The sequence below is a fragment of the Vombatus ursinus genome, unplaced genomic scaffold (assembly GCF_900497805.2).
Source record: "Vombatus ursinus unplaced genomic scaffold, bare-nosed wombat genome assembly UNPS02015406.1, whole genome shotgun sequence".
Lineage (NCBI taxonomy): Eukaryota > Metazoa > Chordata > Mammalia > Diprotodontia > Vombatidae > Vombatus > Vombatus ursinus.
In genome coordinates this window covers 1,602,791-1,627,372 of record NW_020955184.1, presented here as the reverse complement: position 1 = coordinate 1,627,372, position 24,582 = coordinate 1,602,791, and the positions used below count along the sequence as shown (strand labels likewise).

The following is a 24,582-nucleotide window of genomic DNA, read 5'->3' as shown; positions in this document are numbered from 1 at the left end:
TAGGGTCTGATACTGTATATATTCTTCCTTAGAAATCTCTGCTAGCCCCACACCTAGCCCCCTTCATTTGAGAGAAAGGAGATATATTCCATTATTTGTTATCTAGGACCATCTCTGCTTTTCAAATTATTCAAAGTTTGATTTCATTTTAGTGATCATTTTCCTTTACATTGCTATAAGTGTCTAATGTTCTTTTGACTATATACATTTTATACTACATTAGTTTAGACTAATCTTCCCATATTTCTCTAAAATCTTTAAATTTATAATTTCTTATTACATTACAGTTATGTAACATAATTATTCAGCCATTCTATAATTTAATGAACACTCAAGTTTTTTTTTTTTGAGGTTTTGTGATCGCAAAGAAAACTACTATGAGTTTTTTGTGTATTGGACCATTATTTCTGCCTTTGATTTCCTAAAGAATATGCCCAGAAGTGGCCTATGCTCAAAGAGTGACAACACTGATTATTCTCATTTCTTGGCCATTTGCCCTTTTTTAAAGTGTGAAGTAAAACCTCACAGTTGTATTTAATGTATCTTACTACAAATGATCTAGACAATGTTTTCAAATTATATAATCACTATTTAGTTAAAAATTTCTCCCCTTTAGTTATAGTTTTTCTCCAAGGACTACTATACCTGTATTCCCTAAGATTTAGTATTTGGTCCCATTTCTATCATTCTTTTTAATATAGCTATTCATCATTACAATGATTTCTTCTTTAGTCCACTCATCATATAGAATGTCATTATTTAGCCTGTATTTGATTGTGTATCTTTTGTTCATATTTCCTTTATTATTTACTGCTTTATTGTATTATGGTCTGTAAAGGATGTTTATTATTTATGCTATTTTATATTTAGTTATGAGTTCTTTATTCCTTAACATATCAATTTTTAATAAATGTATTATTGATATTGTGAAATATATACATATATATTAATATTCCCATTCAGAAGTGCCATAAATCAAACAAATCTAAATTTTCCAACAATCCAATGAGTTCTATATTTTCCTTTTTTTTAACCTTCTTTTAGATTCTCTTTTCCAGTTCAGATGCAGTAACTTGTAACAACAATTTCCAAGAAATATTTTGAACTCCATTCACTTCTTATTCCTTACCCTTTTAGAATACTATAGAACCTATTCCTAGGAATTTTAATTCTCAAAGGCAGCAATTGGGTACAGCAGGGGATTTTTTAAAGAAAATAAACAAAAATACTTTCTCATCCCACACTTATATGTAGTCCTAGCGCTATCTACAAGATAACAAACATTTCATGTCTTAGTCTTACATTAAGTGTTTAACTTGGTTTTGTTTAGTTAATATGTTAAATACCCTGATCATCTCTTAGTTCTCCTAATGGAATGTCTTGATATTTTCTTTTTTGTTTAAGCCCTATTACCATTTTTGAGAAATAGGCTCAGCTTTGTAGGATATTTGGGTGGGGGAGTAAACCAAGCATTTTGGTTTTTCCTTTTTTGCTTTTCAGAATATCATATTACAATTTTTCTTTGATTTATTATAATAAATAACAGTAGTGTGATATTTTGATTGTCTTTGACTATAAAATCTCCCCCCTTTGGTGACTGTCAAATTTATTGTTTAATATTATAATTCTGAAATTTGACTATGAAAATCTCAGTGAGTTAAACCTTGGGTTTCTTTTTGTTGGCATTCCATAGATTCTCTCAAACTATATCATCTGCTTCTAATATTTCTGGACAATTTTCCTGGTATTTTCAAATATTTTATGATAATTTCTTAGATTTTTTTCTCTTCAAACTAGAAACCCAGTAGAAATATTAAACTCATTATGTCTAAGATTGAACTCCCCTCTTCCAAATGTCCCTGTTTCTGTTAAAGGCACCACGAACTATTCGGAGGCTCAGGCTTGTAATCTTGCATTTTCCTCCACTCCTCATTCTTTTTTATCTCATATATCCAGCCTAGTACCAGATCTTACCATTTCTACCTCCCCAACATTTCTTGTATTTGACCCCTTCTCTGTACTCACACATTTGTGACCTTAGTTAAGACCACATTACCTTTCATCTAGATTATTGCAACAGTCTTCTAATTGGTGCCTCAAGTCTCTCACCACTTCAATCAATCCTTACTGTCAAAGTGATTTTGGGAAGTGGCTCTTATTTTATAAATTTGACTCAGTTCCCTATATATTTTATAAATGAGACCATTATCAGAGAAACTTGTAAATTTTTTATATTATTTCATTACCTTTTAGCAAAATGTAGTTTCCCAGATTATATCTTTTAATTAGATCTATTTTTGCTTTTGCTTTTTTTGAGATCATGATAGTTGTTGCTGCTAATGCTGCTGTTTGTTATTCAGTTGTTCAGAAGAAGGAAAATGTCAAATATGTACAAAAACACTTATAGAAGTTCTTTTCATGGTGGCAAAGAATTGGAAATTGAAAAGATGCCCATCAATTGAGAAGTAGCTGAACAAGTTGTAGTATATGATTGTGATGCAATAAAAAATGATGAGCAGGGTACTTTCAGAAAAACCTAGAAAGACTTATATGAATTGATGCAAAGTGAACTGAGTAGGGCCAGGATATTATTGTACACACTAACAGTAATATTGTATGATGGTGAATTGTGAATGACTTAGCTATTCTCAACAATACAATGCTACAAGACAATTCTGAAGGACTTACAATAAAAAAAATGCTATCCACCTCCAGAACTGATGCCATCTGAATGCAGATCAAAGCATACTTTTTTACTTTCTTTATTTTGGTTCTTCAATGTGTTTTTTTGTTCTTTAAATTTCTCTTTTTGGCTTATATTGCTATAGCTAGCGTTTCTAGTAAAATACTGAATAATAGTAGTGATAATGGGCATTTTTTTTTGGTCTGTATTCTCTTTTGCAAAATGGCAAACACGTAAATATGTTTTACATGACTGCATGTATAATCTATATTAAAGTACTTGCCTTCTCAAGGAGATGGCAAGGAAAGGATGGGGGGGGAATTTGGAACTCAAAAGTTACAAAAAATGAATATTAAAATTGTTTTTATGTGTAATGGAGAAAAACTAAATATTGTAAAATGATCCACTGTAAATGACTTAGCTATTCTGATCAATACAATGATACAAGATAATTTTGAAGATCTTATGATGAAAAATGCTATAAACCTCCAGAAAGTTAACTGATAAAATCTAAGTACAGATTGAAGGGACATCTTGTTCTGTGGAATGGAAACCAGTCAGGGTAGGGGATGCCAAGTGAAGAGAGCAGGGTTTGACACAAAAGATTGACTGCTGGTAATAATACTAGGAGTGACAGTTTAATGAAATGGTGGTCAGTTATTTTTTTCTCTAAGGATTTTTGTGGTGGATTATTTTAATTTCTCTTTTTCTTGTCAGTAATGTTCTTGTTATATTGGAGGGGTATTTTTCTTGTTTAAATTTTTTGCTTAGACTTTATACCATAACTACCATTACATGTTACTGTTTTTAATCAGCTCTTACCTGATCAAGGTCAAGATGCAAGGTGAAAAGGAATCTTTCCAGGTAAAAATGCATAATTTAAAGTCATGTAGTACATTTCTTATTTTCATCTTAGTAATCCTGCCTCAGGATAAATCTTTTTAAAATTCCATAGGTCATAACCCAGTAAGTCATGCTGACCTTATTTTGTACAGTAGGAAAATTACTCTGATTTTTATCTGTTATTCTTAGAAGCATTTTATACTGGCATACAGGTTCATGAGCAAATTCCTTGAACAACATTTGAGTCACCAAATGCTAACTATAAAATGCCATAAAATGACAATCTGTTATATACAATTCTATGTGAAAATTTTATATCATAATTACTGTCACTTTGATATGTTTAGCATTCACATGAATATATCCACAATACTATCTTAATGAAGACAGTAAAATATCGAACACCTTCAGATGACCCTACCAAAGGAATGCCTTAGGCTCTGCAAATTTGGACTATCATGTAGCATTTTTGTTGAAAGAAGTAAATATAAATGCCATTTGAAGGAGAAGTTACCAGACTGAGACAAGTCCTGGCATTTAGTTTTCTAATAGATCTTAATTTGGATATCATCCAAAGTCAATAAAACTTGTTCAAGCAGGATCTTACCTGGTTTTCACCACATCTAGAGGATGCATCAGGCAGATTTCCATAAGACCTGAAAGATGATAAAGAAAAGGCTGGTAGCCATTTATATAAACACCAATTCTTATTTTTTCCAACTCTTAATTACTTACCTACAAAGAATGGTCTAAATAAGAGACTTCGGGGAGCAGACTGCCAATTAAAAGTAAATGGCTAATGATGAATAAGAAGACATAGATAAGGCTTCCACCAAACAAATAAATTATATTGAAGACTTGATGAAGAATGATTTTTTCTTCATGAGTGAATTTTCAGTAAAAATTCAAGCATCAGTTGTGTACATCTATATGAACATGTTACAGCCTATTTTCAGTAAAATTTGCGAAAAATCTCACAAACAAATATGTTGTTTTGTCCATACACTTAAACAAACCCTACCCAGGTGTGGCGAAGAATCATATTTGACTTGTATGTAGTAGTTTTAAGTTTATAAAGCATTTTATATACATTATCTCTGTAATAGGGTACTGATCAATAAGGATACAGTCATTTGGGCATGAACTTCATGCTCTACCTGTTGCCAAACCACAGAGGGTGGTTGTGCAAAGCATGTGCAATTATTCTGTGATTATTTCCTGTTCACTTACTTGCATGGTGATGAAAAGACTTTTAATTGGCTGCTGAGCCATGACATAGTGTGCATACGAAAGGCTCCAAAAGAAAACCCCAGTTAGAGTTCTCTTTGCTGATGCGAAGCAAGGAAGAAATGATTGTAACACATCCTCCAGGGAAAAAGAGATACCAGGAGCTGCTTTATCTCCACACTCAGGCTGTGGCTGTGATGCTACTGTAAACACATTGGCATTGATGTTTTTCTTGCATTTCACTCTTTTCTGCTCTTGGGAGAATAAATGTAGAGAGAGAATGGACGAGCTTATGAAGTGGTAGGCATAGAAAGATTGGAAGAGTAAAAGTAACGAATTGAGGGCAACAAATGTGCCACCTATATTAGGGCAAAGGAGATGATTCAGGAAAGGTAAATGAAAAGGAGCAGTCATATTGGTAGGAAAAGAACCATAAGAGATTAGTGAAACAGAAGCAAAGGGAGAGAGAGTAGTCAGGAGGCCACAGTCAAAAGTAAGAAAAGCAGCACTGAAATTAAGGAGAATGTGAACAAAGAAAAGGCCATTGGATTTGGCAGTTAAGAGATTATAACTAACTTTGGTATAATCAGCTTTAGTAGAGTGGTAGAATCAGAAACAGCATTGCAAGGAACTTAGATATTAATAGATGGTAAGAATCAATCTATCAATATATACATTTTATTTACTCTTTAAAATCAAATTATTATTATTATTATTGACCAACATGATCATTTTCAATATGTACAGAAAATTAGAAAAAAAGGATGGTATATAAAACTGTACTGGCACATATAATGTTTGCCTTTTTATCCTCTCTACATAAAGCTTGGAGTATTTTTGTTTTTTATAATTCAAAATTAACATGGTGGTTCTGACACTGTTTTGTTTATGTACCTTTTTGAAATTCCTTCTGTTCCTTTCTATTTATTTGTTTAATGATTCATTGATGCTCCTTTATTCCTAGTTTTTAGTATGACTACCACTTCTGCCAAATCTTCCCTAAGTCCCTCACTATCTCCAGTCACACAAAACAAATCTATGCATTGGCAATATCCAAAACATGTCTCATTTTCACCTCTAGTTCATTGTCTCTCGGTGAGGAGATAGGAATAATTATTCATTAGCAGCCTTCTATCAAGAGTCATAATTGGTCATTGCACTGAACAGTCTTGAGTCTTTTAGGGTTGTTTTTCTGTACAATGTTGAAGTCATTGCACTATTCATTCTCTTGGTTTCACTCACTTCACTTATCATCAGTTCATACAAGTCCTCTCAAGTTTCTCTAAATCTTCCCTTTACATTATTTCTTATGGGATAATATATTTCTATTACTTTAATTTACCATAATTTGTCCAGTCATTTCTCAAATAATAGGGCCTCATTTTGTTTCCAATTCTTCCCCACAACAAAAAATGCTGCAGTACACACACACACACACACACACACACACACATATACACACACATATACACATACATATTTGCGGTATATATTTGTGTCTATCTATCCTTTTACTCTTTCCTTGATATCTTTATGGTATAAGCTGAATAATATTACCACTGGGTATATACAATTTTAATGACTTTGGGGGTATAATTGCTTTCTAGAGTAGTTGGACCATTTAATAACTTCAGCAACAGGGCATTAGTGTACCTGTCCTGCAATAGCCCCTCCAAAAACTACCATTTTCTTTTTTCATCATCTTTTGCAATCTGCTGGATGTGAGCTGGAAACTCAAAGTTGTTTTATTTTGCATTACTTTGCATTTCTCTTATTGTTAGTGATTTGGAGTATTTTTTTTTATATGGTCATAGATAGTTTGATTTTCTTCTTTTTAGAATTGTCTATTCATCTCCTTTAGTCATTAATCTATTGGATAATGATTCTTATTCTTTTATATTTGTGTCACTTCTCTACGTATCTTGGATAGCATAAATTTGCTGTAAAGATTTTTCCTTAGGTTCTTTCCAATTCTCATTACATTGATTTGTTTATGCAGAAACTTTTTAATTTCATAGAATCAAAATTATACACATTATGTCCTGGGATCCTCTCTATACCTTTGTTTGACCAAGAAATCTTCCTTTATCCATAGTTGTGAAAGGTATTTTCTCTCTTATAATTTGATTATCATATGACCTTATAATACATCTAGATCTTGCAACCATTTGAAGCTTATATTCTGTGGTGTGAGATTTTGAAATAACCCTAATACTGCCATAATGTCTTTCTGCTTTCCCAGCATTTTTTTTTTGCAATGAATAGTCCTTACCCCAATAGTTGGAATTCTTGAGTTCATTAAATATGCAGATATATTTATTTGGTTTTGGATCTTCTAAACCTAATCTATTCTACTGATCAACTTGTCTATTTTTCCATCAGTAACAAATTATTTTGATGATTACTGCTTTGTAGTAAACTTTAAACTTTTACTATAGGGTCACTTTCTTCCCAATTTTCTTCATTATTTCTCTTGAGATTCTTCACCTTTTGTTTTTGTAGGTGAAATTTTATCCTTTAAATTCTATAAAATAACCTTTGGGTAGTTGATTGGTATGACACTGAATCTGCTATTCATTAAAGTAAACTAACATTTTTATTATGTTGGCATGGCCCAACTCTGAGCAAGTAACATTTCTTCCATTATTTAGATCTATCTTATTCCTGTAAATATTTTTAGTTATATTCATATAACTCCTATGCATGTCTTGGTAAGTGAAGTCTCAGAAATTTTATACATTTTGTAAGTATTTCAAATTAAATTTCTTTTTCTGCCTCTCCTTGTTAGGTTTTGTTGGTACTATACAAAAAAGTCAATGACTTGTAGAATTATTTTATATCCCATTTCTTTCTGAAGCTATTTTTCCTGTTGATTTTTTAGTATATTCTGCAACTTTCTCTGTTCATGGTGTGTTTAGTGTTTCAGTAATGTTTTAGATAACTTATATTTTTGATAAATATTTGTCCATTTCACTTATGGTGTCTGTTTTATTTGCATATAATTGGTGGAAATAATTTCTAATAATTCACTTAATTTCCTCATTTGTCATAAATTCTCAATTTCCACTTTTTATATAGGAAGTTAATTTTTTCACTTTTCATTTGATGTTTTATTATTGTTTTTGGTTTTGTTGGTCTTTTTTAACCAGCTCCTAGCTTTATCAATACAATGAGTTTGGGGCTTTTTTGGCTTTTAATTTTGATTATCTATTTGATTTCCAGAATTTTTTTTATTTATTTAAGGTTTTTGATTGGCTTTCAGCTTTGTTTATTTCTTATCTTGAGAATTTCTACTTTTCACATTTGCTTACTGTTTTTGATTTATTGCTTTACTGATCATTTTTCAATTGTGTGCCAAATTTTTTCTTTCTTCTATTATTTAAAGTTTTTAAAAATATACATTTTCTTCAAAGGCCTGCTTTGCATTCTTCCCTGTAGTAACAGTGCAAGGTCTATATACCTGAAAGACATCAAAGAAAAAGGGAAAAGATCTATACGTACAAAAAAAATTGTAGCAGTTCTTTTTGTGGTGGCAAAGAATTGGAAATTGAAGGAGTACCCATCAACTGGGGAATGGCTGAACACATTATGGGATATTAATGTAATGGAATACTACTGTGCTGTAAGAAATGATGAAGAGCAAGACTTCAGAAAAACCTATAAAAATTTATGGGAACAGACGAAGAGTGAAGTGAGCAAAACTAGAAAAACAATTTATATAACGACAACATTGTAAAAACAAACAATTTTGAAACTTAGGAATTCTGATGGACAATAATGAACTCTTACACATGTTATCGCCTCTGCATAGAAAGGTGACATATTCAGAGTGTATATTGAGACATATTTTCAGGATAAGGGCAATGTGGGATTTTTTTTCCTTGACTATAAATAAAACCAGGGGTTTTGTTTTTCTTATTTTTTTATTGGGGAGGACAGAAAAGGAAAGAAGATAGACTTTTTCTGATTAAAAAAATAATTTAAACAAACAAAAGAAAAATATCTCACTGAGACATCTCTAATCAAATTGTTGTGGTATTCACCCACCTTGGGTTACCCCCAGTCAGAGCACTACTTCAGATATCAGGCTCTTGCAGGACATCCCAGTCACTTAAGAAAAATATTTAACATAATAGGACCAGTGACAGATCCATTAAAAACATCCCTCCAAGGTAATATGGAGTCATTAAGAAACCTAATTATTCAAAAACAATAAATCTACCTTATTGTACTGTCATCTAGCCCATGTTCTTTCTTTGTCCACTAGGATAACATAAGACTCTTTGCCAAGTGTTTTGCTAAAAATCTAAGTAAAGATACTACCAGTGAGATTACAGATTATCAATATCCATATAAAATAAATTTTCAGGTTATTAATAATAAAAGTAAGCCAAATAAAAACACCCAGAAAATTGGTGATGTTGACACAATATAAGAATAGTCAATGTTAAAGGGTTTGTGGGAAAACATGCTAGTGTACTACTGGGTGAAGTAGTGAGTTGGTCAGACCATTCTGGAAAGCAGTTTGGAATTTTTTGAAGAAAGTGACTAAAATCTCTGTTGGCTCACATATTCTACTACTCGGTATTCGTCCCAAGGAAATTAATGACCAAAAAACAGGCCCTACATACAGCAAAATGTTTATAATGGCATTTTGTACCAAAGAACTGGAAACAAAATGGATGCCCATCAATTGAAGAATGACTAAGCAAGTTTTGGTACAAATTTGTACATTTGGTACAAATGATAGAATATAATCATGGCATAAGAAACAATAAATATAATGACAACAGTGAAAAATGGGCTGACATATATAAACTGATACAAAGTAGAATTAGCAGAACCAGGAAGACAATAATGTAAATCAAATCAATCAAAACTAATACCATGAAATCACAAGAAACAATTTTGGCTCCAAAGAAGAGCTATGAGAAGTTTCCACCCCCCACATTTTTGTAGATTGGGAAGGGTCTATGACTATGAAACACTACATTTACAACATGTGATTTTATGAATATATTGGTTAGTTTTGCTTAATGACTTTTTTGATTCTTTATACCTTATTAAAAGTAATTGTTTTATAGCAGGGATAAAGTGATAAAGGTAGGTGAGGTAAAGGCAAAAGATAGCAATAAAAATAAAATCTGGGTAAAGAATATTGTGGACTGAGAGATGACAGAGTAATTATTTTCCATTTACTGATCTAAGTTAAAAAAAAAAAGGTCAGAAGAAAAAAATATGTGCCAAATTTTGAGTAAGGAAAGCCAAATCCAAAAAGTAAGATGATGTCTAGGGTCTCTTTTTGATCATGGCTTTCAGATAGTCCAATAATTTTTAAATTCTCTCTCCTGGATCTATTTTCCAGGTCAGTTGTTTTTCCAATGAGATATTTCACATTGTTTTCTATTTTTTTCATTCTTTTGGATTTATTTTACGGTGTCTTGATTTCTCATAAAGTCACTAGCTTCTAATTGCTATGTTCTAATTTTTAAGGAAGTATTTTCTTCAGTAAGCTTTTGGACTTCCTTTTCCATTTGGCCAATTCTGCTTTTTAAGGCATTCTTCTCCTCATTGGCTTTTTGGATCTCTTTTGCCATTTGGGTTAGGCTATTTTTTAAGGTATTATTTTCTTCAGTATTTTTTTGGGTCTCCTTTAGTAAGCTGTTGACTTGTTTTTCATTATTTTCTTGTATCATTCTCATTTCTCTTCTCAGTTTTTCCTCTACTTCTCTTACTTGCTTCTCAAAATCCTTTTTGAACTCTTCCATGGCCTGGGACCAATTCATATTTTTCTTGGAGGCTTTGGATGTAGGAGTTCTGACTTTGTTGTCTCCTTCTGGTTGTATGTTTCAATTTTCTTTGTCACCAAAGAAAGATTCTATGGTCTGATTTTTTTTTTTGTGAGGTTTGCTAATGATCCCAGCCAATTAGTTGAGTTATAAACTCTTTGTTAACGTAGGGGTCTGCTTCCAGTGTGGAGAATGTACTGTCCCAAGCTTTGGGGCATTTGTGCAGCTGTTTTCAGAGGCACTTCTAGGAACCTGTACATTTTCAGTTCTTCCAAGATGGTAAGATCAAGGGTGAGGTGTTCACTCCTTTCCTGGCCTATGCTCTGGTCTATGAGTGAACACAAGCACTCTTTTCTGCCTTGGAACTGTGAGGAGGATTTTCTCTCCACCACCACTACAAGCTCCACCACACCAGCACTCCTCAAATCCAAAAGGTAAGAAAACAGAAAAGGGCTTCTAACTTCTGGGAGCCAAGATGGCAGAGTAAGCAGCAAACCACCATAATTCTCCCCTAGTCACATCCAAACAACCATAAAACAGCACCCAAAAACAAATTCTGGAACAGGAGAACCAGCAAAAAGACAGGGTGAAATAATCTTTTAACCCGAGAAACTTAGAAAATCAGAAAGAAAGGTCTGTCTCACTCAGGTAAAAAGGGAGCACATTCCAGGACAGGAAGAATCCTAGTAGGCCAGCACTAAACCCCACATTAGCAAACCAGCAGGAGAATCCTGAGGCCTAGTGCAGTGGAGCAGGCAAATGCCAACACCAGTACACCCCTCACATGCCTCAGAATAGCCAGGGGAATAGGCAGACTCAAGCTCTGAGAACCATAACATGCTTCAACATAGCCTTGGGCAAACAATTAACCTCTAGCTAACAGACCTCCACAAGCTTCAGCTTAGAGCCTGGCAAATAGGCAACCTCCAGCAGCCAAACCACCAGATGCTTCAGTGTAGCCCCAGGGAAACACAGGAACACCCCACCAGCCTCAGCACATTATAGACACCAGCACTAAGACCCTGGCTGAGCACCAGATAAGATGTCAAACACCTATAGCCTCCAGTAGCACCAGCTACCCCCACCCCACCCCACCCCTTCAGCACAGCACCAGACATGAGGGTCCCCTGTGGGGCTCCGGGCAATATCAGTGTGGCACCAGGTAAACAGCCAGGGCCTGCAGTCCCTGGCATAAGAAGCCTGAGAAATTCCCTTTCCACCTAGGAAGTAGAGCTCAAATTTAAAAGAAAGGAAAAAGGTCAAAGAAGATGAGCAACAAACACCCAAAAAAGAATATGACCATAGAAAGTTATTATAGTGATAGGGAAGACCAAGACACAAACTTAGATGAAGACAACAATGTCAAAACACCTATGGGCAAAACCCCATAGAAAAACAGGAAGAGGTTTCAAGCCCAGAAAGAACTCATGGAAGAACTAAAAAATGAGCTTAAAAATCATATAGGAGAGATAAAAGAAAAATAGGGAAAAGAAATGATAGTGATGCAAGAGAATTGGGAGGTGGCGGGGAGTCAACATCTTGGAAAAAGAAAACAGCTGCCTAAAAAGTAGAACTGACCAAATGGGAAAGGAATGAAAAAAATCTATTGAAGAAAGTAATTCCTCTCAAAATCCTTTTTGAGCTCTTCCATGGCCTGGGACCAATTCATATTTTTCTTGGAGGCTTTGGATATAGGAGCTCTGACTTTGTTGTCTTCTTCTGGTTATATGTTTTGATCTTCTTTCTCACCAAAGAAAGGATTCTATGGTCTGACTTTTTTGTGCAGTTTGCTCTTGTTCCCAGCAAATTACTTGAGTTTTAACCTCTTTGTTAAGGTAGGGGTCTGCTCCCAGTGTGGAGAATGTACTGCCCCGAGCTTCATGCAGTTGTTTGCAGAGACACTCCTAGGGACCTGTAAATTTTCAGTTCTTCCAAGGTGGTTTGATCAAAGACAAGGTGTTTACTCCTTTCCTGGCCTGTGCTTTGGTCTATGAGTGACTACAAGCACTCTTTTCTGCCTTGGAACCATGAGAAGGATTTCCTCTCCATTGCCACTACAAGCTCCCCCACACCAGTGCTCCTCCTCACCCCAGGATCACCACCCAGAACTGTGATGCAGATCCAAGCATGAGCAAAGCAAGAGATTCCTGCCTCAGTACCAGCAAAGAGATCCCTGCAATCCCCTTCTGATAAGCCACTCAATTTCCCTACCATTTGTGGGCTGAAAGCTCCAGAAGTAGCTGTCACCCCAGGGCTATGCTAGGACTGGGGATGGGACTGAGCTTTTCTCTCACCAAGGGCACAGACCTTTCCTACCGATCTTCTAAGTTGTCTTTGGCATTTCTGGGTTGAGAGGTCTAGAAACCACCACAGTTGACCATGATTCAGTCCCCTGAGGCCTGCTCCAAGTTTGCTGAAGCATGGTCTTTGCCTGCGCATCCACACTGAACTCTCCCAGCCCGGCACAACCAACCTTTCCAATCAACCATCCAGGTTGTCTTGGGCTGGAAATTTGTTTCACTCCTTCTTTTTGTGGGTTCTGCTGCTTTAGAATTTGTTTAGAGCCATTTTTACAGGTGTTAGGAGGGGTCTGGGGAAAAGCTCAAACAAGTCACTGCTTTTACTCCACCATTTTGGCTCTGCCCCTTGTACTTCTTTTTCAAAGAGCAACAATTTCTTAAAAATTACAATTGGCCAAATGGAAAAGGAAGTACAAAAGCTAACAGATGAAAACAACTGCTTCAAAGTTAGAATTAGGCAAATGATGAAACATTAAGAATTAATCAAACAAATTCAAAAGAATGAAAAAATAGAAGAAAATGTAGAATAACTCATAGGGGAAATAACTGACCTGGAAAATAGATCCAGGAGAGACAATATCAGAATCTTTCAACTGCCTGAAAGCCATAATCAAAAAGAGGACCTGGACAGCAGTCTTCAAGAAATTATCAAGGAAAACTGCCCTATAGCCTGGAACCAGATAGCAAAACAAGCATTGAAAGAATCCACCAATCACCTCAGGAAAGATATCCCAAAAGAAAAACTCCAAGGAACATTATAGCCAAATTACATAACTATTAGGTCAAGCAAAAAATACTTCAAGGGCCAGAAAGAAACAATTCAGATATGGGGGAGCCACAATTAGGATTACACAGGACTTACCAGCTGTGACACTAAAGGATTGAAGGTCATGGAACATAATATTCCAGAAGGCAAATTCTCACCAAGAATTACTTACCTGATGAAATTAAGCATAATACAAAAAGGGAAAAAATGATAAGTCTATGAAATAGAAGTATTTCAAGCTTTCATAAGAAGACTGGAATTGAACAAAAAAAAATGATCTCCAGTATTAAGAACAGGAGAAGCCTAAAAAAGTAAAAAGCAAAAAGAAAACATAGGGGATTCAATGGAGCTGAATTGTTTACATCCCTACATGGGAAACTGATACTTTTAATTCTTAAAAATTATACCATTTACAGTACAGCTAGAAGGAATATACATAAACAGAAGGTACAAGTATAAGGTAAATTTGAGGCAATGACACAAAAATAATTAAGTGACGAGAAAGAGGAGTATACTGGGTGCAGAAGAAAGGGAGAGGTAGAATGAGGTAAAATATTTCACATGAAGAGGCACAAAAAATGATTACGGGAGGGAAAGATAGAAGGGTGGGTGATGGGCATCACTTGAACCTTACTTTCAGATGAGAATTGGTTCAAAGAAGGAATAATATACACAGTCAGTTGAATATAGAAATTTATCTTACCTGACAGGAAAGTAGGAGGGGAGAAAATTAAATAAAGGGGGAAACTGATAGAAGAGAGGACAGACTGGGGAAAGTGGTAGACAGAATCAAAACACTGTCAAGGAGGGAAAGGGTGAAAGGAGAGAGAGGACAATCAGAAGGAAAAATAGGATGAAGAAAAATACATGGTTAGTAGTCATAACTGTGAATTTGAAGGGGGGGAACTCTCCCATAAAACAGAAGCAGAATAGCAGAGGGGATCAAAAACCAGAATCTTACAAAATATTGTTTACAAGAAAGACACAAAAACAGAGAAACACACAGAGTAAAGTTAAGGGACTTGAGCAGAATCTATTATGATCCAGTTGAAGTAAAAAAAGCAGAAGTAGTGATCCTGATCTCAGACAAAGCAAAAGCAAAAACAGACTTAATTAAAAGAGATAAGGTAGCAAGATACATCTTCCTAAAAGGTACCACAGATAACAAAATAATATCAATACTAAACATATATGCACCAAGTGGTATGGCATCCAAATTCTTATAGAAGAAGTTAAGTGAGTTATAGGAAGAAATAGATAGCAAAACTATACTAAGGGACCTCAACTGAACCCTCTCAGAAGTTGATAGAAGGGAAGAATTCATGATCAAACAAGAGACAGAGAACATTATGAAATGTAACATAGATGATTTTTATTATATTAAATTAAAAAGCTTTTGCACAAACAAAACCAATGCAACAAAGATTAGAAGAAAAGCAGAAATCCACATGAAGAACTGATGGGCTTTAAATGCATATTGAAGCATACTTTTTATATCAAAAAGTATGTATATATCAAATTATCTACCATTTTTGGAGGAGAGGGAGGGAGAAAAATTTGGAACTCAAAGTCTTGTAAAAATGAATGCTAAAATTTTCCTTGACATGTAATTGGGGAAAAAAATCAAATACTATTTTAAAAAAGAAAACAGAAAAGGTAAAAGATTAATGAAACAACTCAAGATTACTGAAACACTGCAAGCTTCTCCTCAATATTCCTCCCCTAGTCCACCCCACATACCAAGCCTAGTCAATGCAACCAACCTTGTAAACTTGTGCTTCAGGGTCCAACTACAAAAGTCCTTACCAGATTGTCTCATGCTAGTTATTCATTCTGAACTCCAACCCAGTCCTGCAAGAAGTGAAACATTGATTCTTGTTTGCCACATGAAGAAAACTGGAGGGGTAGGCTGGAGTGAAAGACAGTAGCACAGAGTTAGCTAAACATGAAGCCTTCGGGAAATATATGTCCATAGGAAATAGAATTTGAACCTAGCTGTGATCAATCCTTTTCTGGTGGATTTTAATTAGGGCATACAGCCAAGCAGGTTCCCATAACTTCTAAGGAAAGACAGTGAGGACATGCGTTCTGGGAGCCTGTGAAGCAAAGGGAAGGAGACAAAAAGTGAAGAGAGAAGCCAAAGACAAGCTACAGAGAACACAAGAAAAAAGGAGGAAAGAAAAAAGTCCCAGGATAAAGGCTAAGAATAAGACTAGCTTCCAGGCAGATAAATCAACTTATAGAAAGAGATTTAAAAAACAGAAGGAAAGATGAGTGAAACTTCAAAGATAGCCCTAAAACATTGAACAAATATTGTATCATGAAGGAAAATGAACCCCCAAAATCCCTAACAAAAATGAGAAATCTGTGGATTCCCACAGAACAATCAGGAACTCTGGGATATTTCAAAAGAGAAATAAAGCTATCAAAAGAAGATATTAAATGGATAATAATTAGAAAAGAATATGAGGTCTTAAATGAGAATTAATGAAGTCAAAAAACCAAGGTAGATAAATTAGAGGATTTGGCAGAGAATATCTTTTTAAAAAGTAAGAAGCTCTGAAAAACAAAACAATAGATTTGGAATTGGAAAAATATGGAAGAACATTTGGACAAAGGGAATCAAAAGGCACTACACATTTATTTTATGCAAATTAAACTATATTTAAAAAGAGAAACACCAATTAAAATAATTCAGGTGATTTCACTTGCTCCTCAATTATAATGTGCCCCCAAGAGTAAGATTATATGGTTCCACTGCTGCATTAATTGGTCTCAGGTCTTGAGGATTTGTCATCATATTTCTCAAATGAGCACCTTATCATGATAATTCTGGAATTTTTTCATTATACCAACTCATGGTCTATTAATTTTGCTAATAAAAGAGACAGACTTAGTTGTTTTCATAGCATTCCTTGTCAGCTGGAAGACTCCATCTGACTGCTTTATGTCCTCTTTTGTCTCATGGTAAAACATTCAGCCAATTAGTTAATAAGTATTTTTTAAAGGTTGTCAGTGCAAGGCACTATGTTAAGCACTGGGTATATATACAAAGAAAAGTAAAAATGATGCCCCTGCCCTCAAGGAGTTCATCTTCCAATGGAGGAGACAACGTGTAAATGTAAGGGACCTTGGGAACATTCTTAGATCTCCAAACATAGAGGGAACCTGAATTCTGCACTTTCCTACCATGTGAGTGTGAATAGCCTCCGATGATTGACTGCATCTTTAAAAGTGGCCACACTAGGACAGCCTCTCTCCTTCTTTTCTGTGTAGTCTTTCCTGCTGCATCCAAAGAGTAAAGGTCATAGTTTACCCACTGTGTAGATGCCACGAACTAAACTGTGAAGAGGGATACCTTACCACACCCCTCTCCAGTTTCAAGAAATGGCCCTAGGGATGTTTCTTTCTAATGTTTCATTTGTTCTTCTTGGTTTTAGATGCTGGAATTGATCTCCAATGGACCAAGAATTTGACCCATGGCAAACTAGAAGCTAGGATTTCAGGTGTATTGTTGCAGCCAACCTAGCAAAGAATGCCAGAGAAGCCAAAATGCCTGGAATTTGAGCCTGAGAGGTTCAGGACTTGGAACTTGGGATTAGGCTTTACAGGAATGGAGTTAAACTATGAACCAAATCCCCTTTTTCTCCCCAGAGACTGAGGTGCTATTAGGGGCTGAGGAAATGAGATCCATGTATTGGAGGAGTAAGTTTGTATACTTATGATTGTATGTTTAAAGTAAATATTCCTTTGCAAAAGCTAATTTGACTGTTAATGGTTAAATGAAAATGGAGTTTAGGGGACCCATCCCCTACACTTAAGGGAAAATCACTGGTGGGACTGGAGACATTGGCAAAGAACCTAGACATCCCCAAACCTCCTTAAGGGTACTGGAGAACCTCAGATGAGGTAAGAAATGTAACATACCTGGCCTTCAGACTGTGGAAGCCAGGGTAGCCAGTATTACACAAACAACTTTACACATAAAAAATATATACAGAGTAGAAAGAAGTTAATTTCAGAAGCAAGGAACTAGCATCAAGCATAACTGGCAAATGTCTCCTAAAGAAAGTAAGGTTTTATCTAAGCCTTGAAAGAAGCCAGAAAAGCTAAGAGGAGGAGGTAGATCATCCCAGGTGCAAAAGCACAGATTTAGGAATGGATGTCACTATGTTAAGCACTGGGTATATATACAAAGAAAAGTAAAAATGATGCCCCTGCCCTCAAGGAGTTCATCTTCCAATGGAGGAGACATTATTAGATGTTAGCTTTAGGAAAATCATTTTGGCAGCTGAGAGGATAATGGATTGGAGTGGGTGAGACGTAAGGCAGAGAAGCCAATTTGAAGGCTATTGCAATAATCCAAGTGAGAGGTGATGTGAACCTGTACTAGAATGGTGTCTATATGAGTAGAGAAGATTTATAAGAGATGTTCTGAAGGTAGAAATAACAAGATAAGAAAACAAATTAGATATGAAAAGTGAGACCAAGAAGTCAAGGATGACATCAACGTTGTGAGCATTGGTGACTGAGAGGGCGGTGGTACACTCTACAATGATAGGAAAGTTGAGGGGAAAGAATTACTTGGAAGCAAAGACCTGTTTGGGATATGTTGAGTTTGAGATGCCTATAGGACATTTAATTGTACATGTTCACAAGAGAGTTGTTAATGTGGAACTGTAGCTCAGGATAGAGATTAGAGATGACAGGAATGGTCCACGTAGATATGAGAGGAAGAAGAAAAATTTATGAAGTGATGTGATCACCATCCCATATAATCACACTTAAATGATATCTTTTCAAGAGCATTTTCCTATGATCTTCAGTTTTCTTGCCAGATATGTCTTTATCTGTTTTTGTTTTCATCTTTTTGAGTAGAAGTCCCAGTTTCAAACTTTCTCCTAAACAATAAAGAACCAGGCAAGAATAGTGAAAAATAAACTTTACATTCATTTGTTTCCATGGAAATTATTCATCTGTTCTGACATAGAATGTCTTCACACACACATATTGCCATCTATTATGTATGTGTATAATATTTTCTTTTTATGTCCTAAATTTCTCCCTTGTATCTTTCTGACTCTCCCTCCCAGTTATCCCCTTTTACAAAGATTTTTTAAAAAGAAGCTAGGAAAAGAAGGCAGCTATGTGGCATGGTGGATACAGTGCTGGATCTTGAGTCAAGAAGACTCATCTGCCTGAGTTCAAATTTGACCTCAAATACTTACTGTGTGACCCTCAACAAGTCACTTAACCCTGTTTGCCTCAAGTTTTTTCATCTATAAAATGAATTGGAGAAGGAAAATGCAAACCACTCCAATATCTTTGCCAAGAAGACCCCAAATGGGATCACAAAGAGTCGGACATGACTGGAAAACAACTGAAATGAAGAAAAAGAGGAATTAAGCAATACATAGGGAAAAAACTGACATTATGTGCAATGCAAAGTAGTGGAAGGAGGTATCTTCTCAAATCTAGAATGCTTTCTTTTAAAGGCACATTCACCCCTTTCCAGCAACAACTTCTTGAAGATACTATACTGCACTTTCTTAGTAAAACAACACATTTTATCTGTGATACTACTTCCTGCTGTGCCAAAACTCCAACATCTGTGTGAAAAGGTGAGATAAGATACTATTTGACCACCATGCCTTCCATCTCCTCTTGTCTGTGTCCAATGAGGGAAGAAAAAAAAGGAAAGTCAGTTGTATGCAAGACAGTAATCTCATGCTGCATAGAGTCATCTTCCATCTTCTGCCTGACCTCCAGCCTTTGGTGGGAAGAGGAGTGGAGAAATTACAGCCTTCTATCTGACCATGTGCCTTCCATGTCATGTTATACATATCTCCTGTCCAAACTCCAGTCTTCTCTTGGAAGAAGAGAGGCATCTTCCACTTAATAATTAACTTACTCACATCTGGTCATACTCTACACATTCCTCACCACTCCCTTCCTTATTCTTATCCCTCACATCTCCCACCCCAAAGTCAATCAATCAATCAATAAATGTTTATTAAGTGCCTAGTAGGTGCCAGGAACTGCGCTAAGAGCTGTACCTACAAAATGAGGTAAAGGCCAGGCCCTGCCTTCAATGAACTACTCATCTCTCCTCTAGAATACCTGTTTCATAGCCAACAAATTTGCCTTCATCTTAAATCTTTTTCTCTCACTCCTTCCACCTTCTGGCAATCACAGAGACTTGAATCCCCTACCCTGCCCTAATGACAGAGCATCCCAGTTCACCCTTTCCAGTACTGGCTTTGCCTTCAGTCATTTCACCTGGCTCACTGGCTAAGGTAGGCAAGTTGGAATACTCCTTGTTCTCCAGGTTAATACTGCCACCTCCATCATTCAGTAACCTCTTCTCTTTTGAGATCAATACCAGCCACATCTTCCAATTAATCAGAATTTTAATGACTACTGTCTACTATTCCTGAATGAGTTCAATACCTGGTTCACAATCTTTCTCTCCTCCCCATCTACTATCCTCACACAAGGGTACTTCAACATGCATATTGATACTCTCACAAACATGCTAATCACTAAGTTGCTAACCTACTCATTTTCCATAACCTACTTCCTCACCCTGTGTTAGCCACAAGCAAATATAGTACCTTGACATGCCCATGACCTTGTCATCACTCACAAATGTACTACCTTCATGTTTAAGAACTTGGAAATTATCTTATCTGACTGCAATCTATTAGTTCTCTGTCTCTCCCTCTGCATTGCCAAACCAAACCCTACTCTTCATCAATATTTTATAATAAGGGATAACTGTGAGGAGGAGTCAGAAAGATACAAGGGAGAAATTTAGACTATACAAAAAGAAAATATACATATACACAATAGATGGAAGTGTGTGTGTGAAGACATTCTATGTCAGAGAACAGATGAATGATTTCTATGGAAACAAATGAAAATGAAGTTTATTTTCCACTATTCTTGCTTAGCTCTTTATTGCTTAGGAGAAAGTTTGCAACTGAGGCTTCTACTAAACTCTTACCTTCCTTGTTACTATAGAGGGCAATACCATCTTCCTAGTCCCTCAGGCTTACAACATAGTTACCATCCCCAACTCCTCACTGTCTCTTACTCACCATATTCAATCTGCTGCCAAGACCAACTGATTTCACCTTTGTGATATCTCTCAAATAAATCCCCTTGTTCTTCTGATACTACTATCACTGGGGTGCAGGCCCTCATCACCTCATGTTTGCATTACTGAAATAGTCTGATGGGGGTTCCACCTATGTCAAGTCTCTTCACACTCCAATCCATCCTCCATTCAGTCAATAAAGTGATTTTCCTAAAGCCCAGGTTTGACCATGTCACTTCTTGACTCAATAAACTCCAGTGGCTCCCTATTGCCTCCAGGATGAAATATGAAATCTTCTATTTAGCGTTCACAACCCTCCATAACCTAGTTCCCTTCTACATTTCAAGTCTTCTTACACCTCCCTCTCCACTATATACTCTATGATAACTGGATACTGACCTCCTTGCTGCTTCAAGAAGATGCTCTATCTCTTGGCTATAGGAATTTTTTTCTGTGTTCCCCATGCCTATAATGCTTTCCCTCCTCATCTCTTCCTATTGGTTTCGTTGGCTTCTTTTCATTTCCAGCTAAAATCCTATCTTTTAAAGGACCTTTTTCAAACTCTTCTTGTTCTAGTGTCCTCCCTCTTTTAATTATTTCCTATTTATACTATTTATATATTTGTTTTTTGTCTACCCGGTTTGATTGTGAGGTGTCTCAGGGCACGAACTCTCTTTCTATTCTTTATGTATCCCCAGTGATTATCACAGTTCTTCACACACAAGCACTTAAAATATAGATTTATTGATTGAGGACAATGACTGTCTTTTACTCCTTTTTATGTCCCCAGAGACTAGCATAATGCCGAGGACATGGCAGGTGCTTAATAAGTGTTTACTGACAGACTAAATAAAGGAATTTTCAAAATAATTTTGACTTTAGATAATTTTTGCCTTATGTACTGATTTTAAAACCTAACCCCTACCTAAAAATATTATTCTTAAATAACTATCAAAGAACATATAAATTCTATACATGCCAAGGTGACTGACCATGTAGATTAACTTAGCAGAGATAACTTTAAGATCATAAATATCTCTAAAAATATGATAAATAGAAATATCTGAATGCTATACTTCAGTAAATAATATAATAAAACTGCCTTGGACTTTTTAACACAAAAAGAAGGTACTTATTGATTAAATCCTTAGAATATTTCCAGGTAGTGATACATAGTGGTCAAATTTCATAATTTCAATGCTAAACAACCAATTTTGCAAGCAATCAGGGGAAAAGCCTTCAGCAATGAGGAGTATCAGTTCAAAAAGTTTAAGATTATTTTGTAGACATAAGGGATCAGAGAAAGGAATTTAATAAGATAAGCCAAAAAGGAAAAGAGTTCAACTTGCAAACCAAAATAATACATCTTTTAAAGCTAAGCCTAGTTATCAATGAAAACAAATTAAAAATGGACATTTAACTAATGAATGTTAAAGTAATTCCAAAGAAAGAAAAAACAAAAATGGAAAAATCCTCAGAGATAGGTAAGTAGAGTTTGTCTTGCAAATACCCCAAAAAAGAAAAGCATACACACAAAAAGATAAATATAAGTACAATTATCAGAAAAATACTAAGCAATGAAATAATGTCTTCCCAGTTTGTATGCTATTTAAAAAAGACATTGGGTTGAGGAGGTTAAAGGAAAAAAAATAAGAGGCTAAAAATTTAATGGTAACTTAAAGAACCAAGAAAAGAGAAGTAAGATCTGAATTTCATACTTCCCAATAAGTGAATTAGTATATTTTGTGGGAGGGATAACACAATGGGAAGTCACTTGAGTTAGGAGATGGGAAGCAAGAGACAAAGAGGTCCTGGAGATGTAGCCTGACCCATTCCAAAAGAGAGGAAAAAAAGGAATAGTAGTTTTATGTAGTCTCTTAACAAGAGTGGAGAGGGTTCTGGGAGAGTAGGAGAAAAGCAAAGGAAGAGAATGATTGGTGCAGGGGACAGAAATGAGTCTAGTCACCATTAAGGAATAATCCTAAGATTGGGAGGAGGGAGAGTAAACATGTAAATTTGTGGTAAGAAACAGTAGTCTTATAATGGGTTCCACTGGGATGGAGGAAGGATTGGTACAATAAGAAACCATATTTTGGGGGGAAAAGGATTATACCTCCAAAAACGAAATCCTATCCCCAGTAAAGGACAAATATAAGTCCCTGGGGGCAGTTAACCTGTGGGGATAAAAATATGAGATCAGAGATAGAATAACCTGATCTTTGGAGTTACAAGTGATAAAGGTAAGAGAGGAGGGTAGGAACAAGCCTGACAACTCACAAGACAGAATTACCATATCACCCTTCTTCCTTCATGAGTTCATATTTATAAGAGTGAGGCACAATGTAAAAGCTCCATTTACCACAAAAGGAAAATATCAAGGATAGATTGAGGTCTACAAGTTCAACAAAAAAAGAAGAGGGCACTCAAATTTGGTACTCTGGAAGCTTTACCTCCTCCACAAATGACTTAGAGAAGATAAAGAAGGAAGAACTAATGACAGGTGACTAGAAGTCAGAACAGACAAAAAGAGGGTAGGAATAAGGAAGACAACAAAGAAAATGAAAACATCTTGAAAAGAGTCACCAAAAAGAATGGTATTTAAATTAAGAGGTCAGAGAGAGTAGAGAAGAAGAAAACTATAAAATATTGTATACAGAAAGGGAAGAGTCAAAAGAAGAGTGAGAAAACAATTTAAAGGAAAAAAGAAAAGAAAAGTCAGCAATCTAAGTAAATTCAAGCAACTCAGTATAGGGTAGGTAAAGGGGAGTTGAGTGTGGAAGCCTATGGAAATAGAATAGTACCAAAGCAGCATACTCAAAATTAAACTAGGGACAAAGTATTGACTTAAATGAAAGAGATTAAAATAAATACAAAAGACTCAGTGATGTAAAAAAGTCTTTAAAAAATGAATGCTTGTGTTGCATAAATTATTTTCAATACTGAATAACAATAATAATCCTATGAAAATCCAACTCATGATCTTTGTTATAGGGAGGGGGCAATGGCAAATCAAGTGTATTCCATACATTGGGAACTCGGTTCCCTAAGCCAGTTACGGGAGTTATAAAGGCCTGCCAGAAACTAAAACACTGGCCAATTGGTATCTGGTAACACCATTGACTGGGTTATCATTGGGCATAGTAATCAAATCCATACTATAATGAATGATACTGGGCAAAATGCCACTTTACTAGACATCAATTTACTCTCCCATAAAATGACGGAATTTATCTATTTTATCTCCAAGTTTCCCTAGATCTAAAATGTTGCACTTACATGATTTTCTGACAAAAAAATTTCATGACGTCTCTTGAACCAAAGTTATTTACCACAAAATGTACAATTCATTCTTCTAAAATGCATAGTAGCTACATTAGAATTTTAAGTTGTAAAGTTCATAGATAGGCATTTTCTACATAAAGCTGTTAAAATTCATATAGACTAGATTCAAAGTTTTGTGTTTTTGTTTTTGTTTTGGGGGTTTTTTTGGAACTTTAAGGTATCACAGAGACTATTGAATGCATTCCACTTATTTTATGGAGGAAAAAAAAACTGAGACCCAGGTATATGAAAGTGACTTACCCAAATATGTCAGAGATGTGAAACATGGTCTCTTCACTTCTATTTCAGGGTTCTTTCCATTGCACCACACTGTCTCTACTTGTCATTTATGATATATTAAATATTATTATAAATTCCTCAGCAAACACTACACTGCCAGAGAGATAGTCAAGACTTTTTAGCAGCAGAATGAATAGGAAGTTTTAAAAACACGACTGTAGAGCCCATTCAGCTTAGCTCTGGCTAACACAATAAATCTGCCATTATTAGAAGACCAGCTATCTCAGTGCATATTGAACCAATATCCCTGCCAT

General features: G+C 35.4%; 1 protein-coding gene across 1 annotated transcript in view; it reads right to left on the bottom strand.

The window, feature by feature from the left end:
* SLC25A21 (solute carrier family 25 member 21) overlaps positions 1 to 24,582 on the bottom strand; it is a 704,781-nt gene that overhangs the window by 334,216 nt on the left and 345,983 nt on the right. Inside the window, exon 2 of the mRNA XM_027847443.1 lies at positions 4,134 to 4,182. Within this exon, the coding sequence (XP_027703244.1) occupies positions 4,134 to 4,182 (49 nt within the window). The remainder of the gene's footprint in view (positions 1 to 4,133; positions 4,183 to 24,582) is intronic.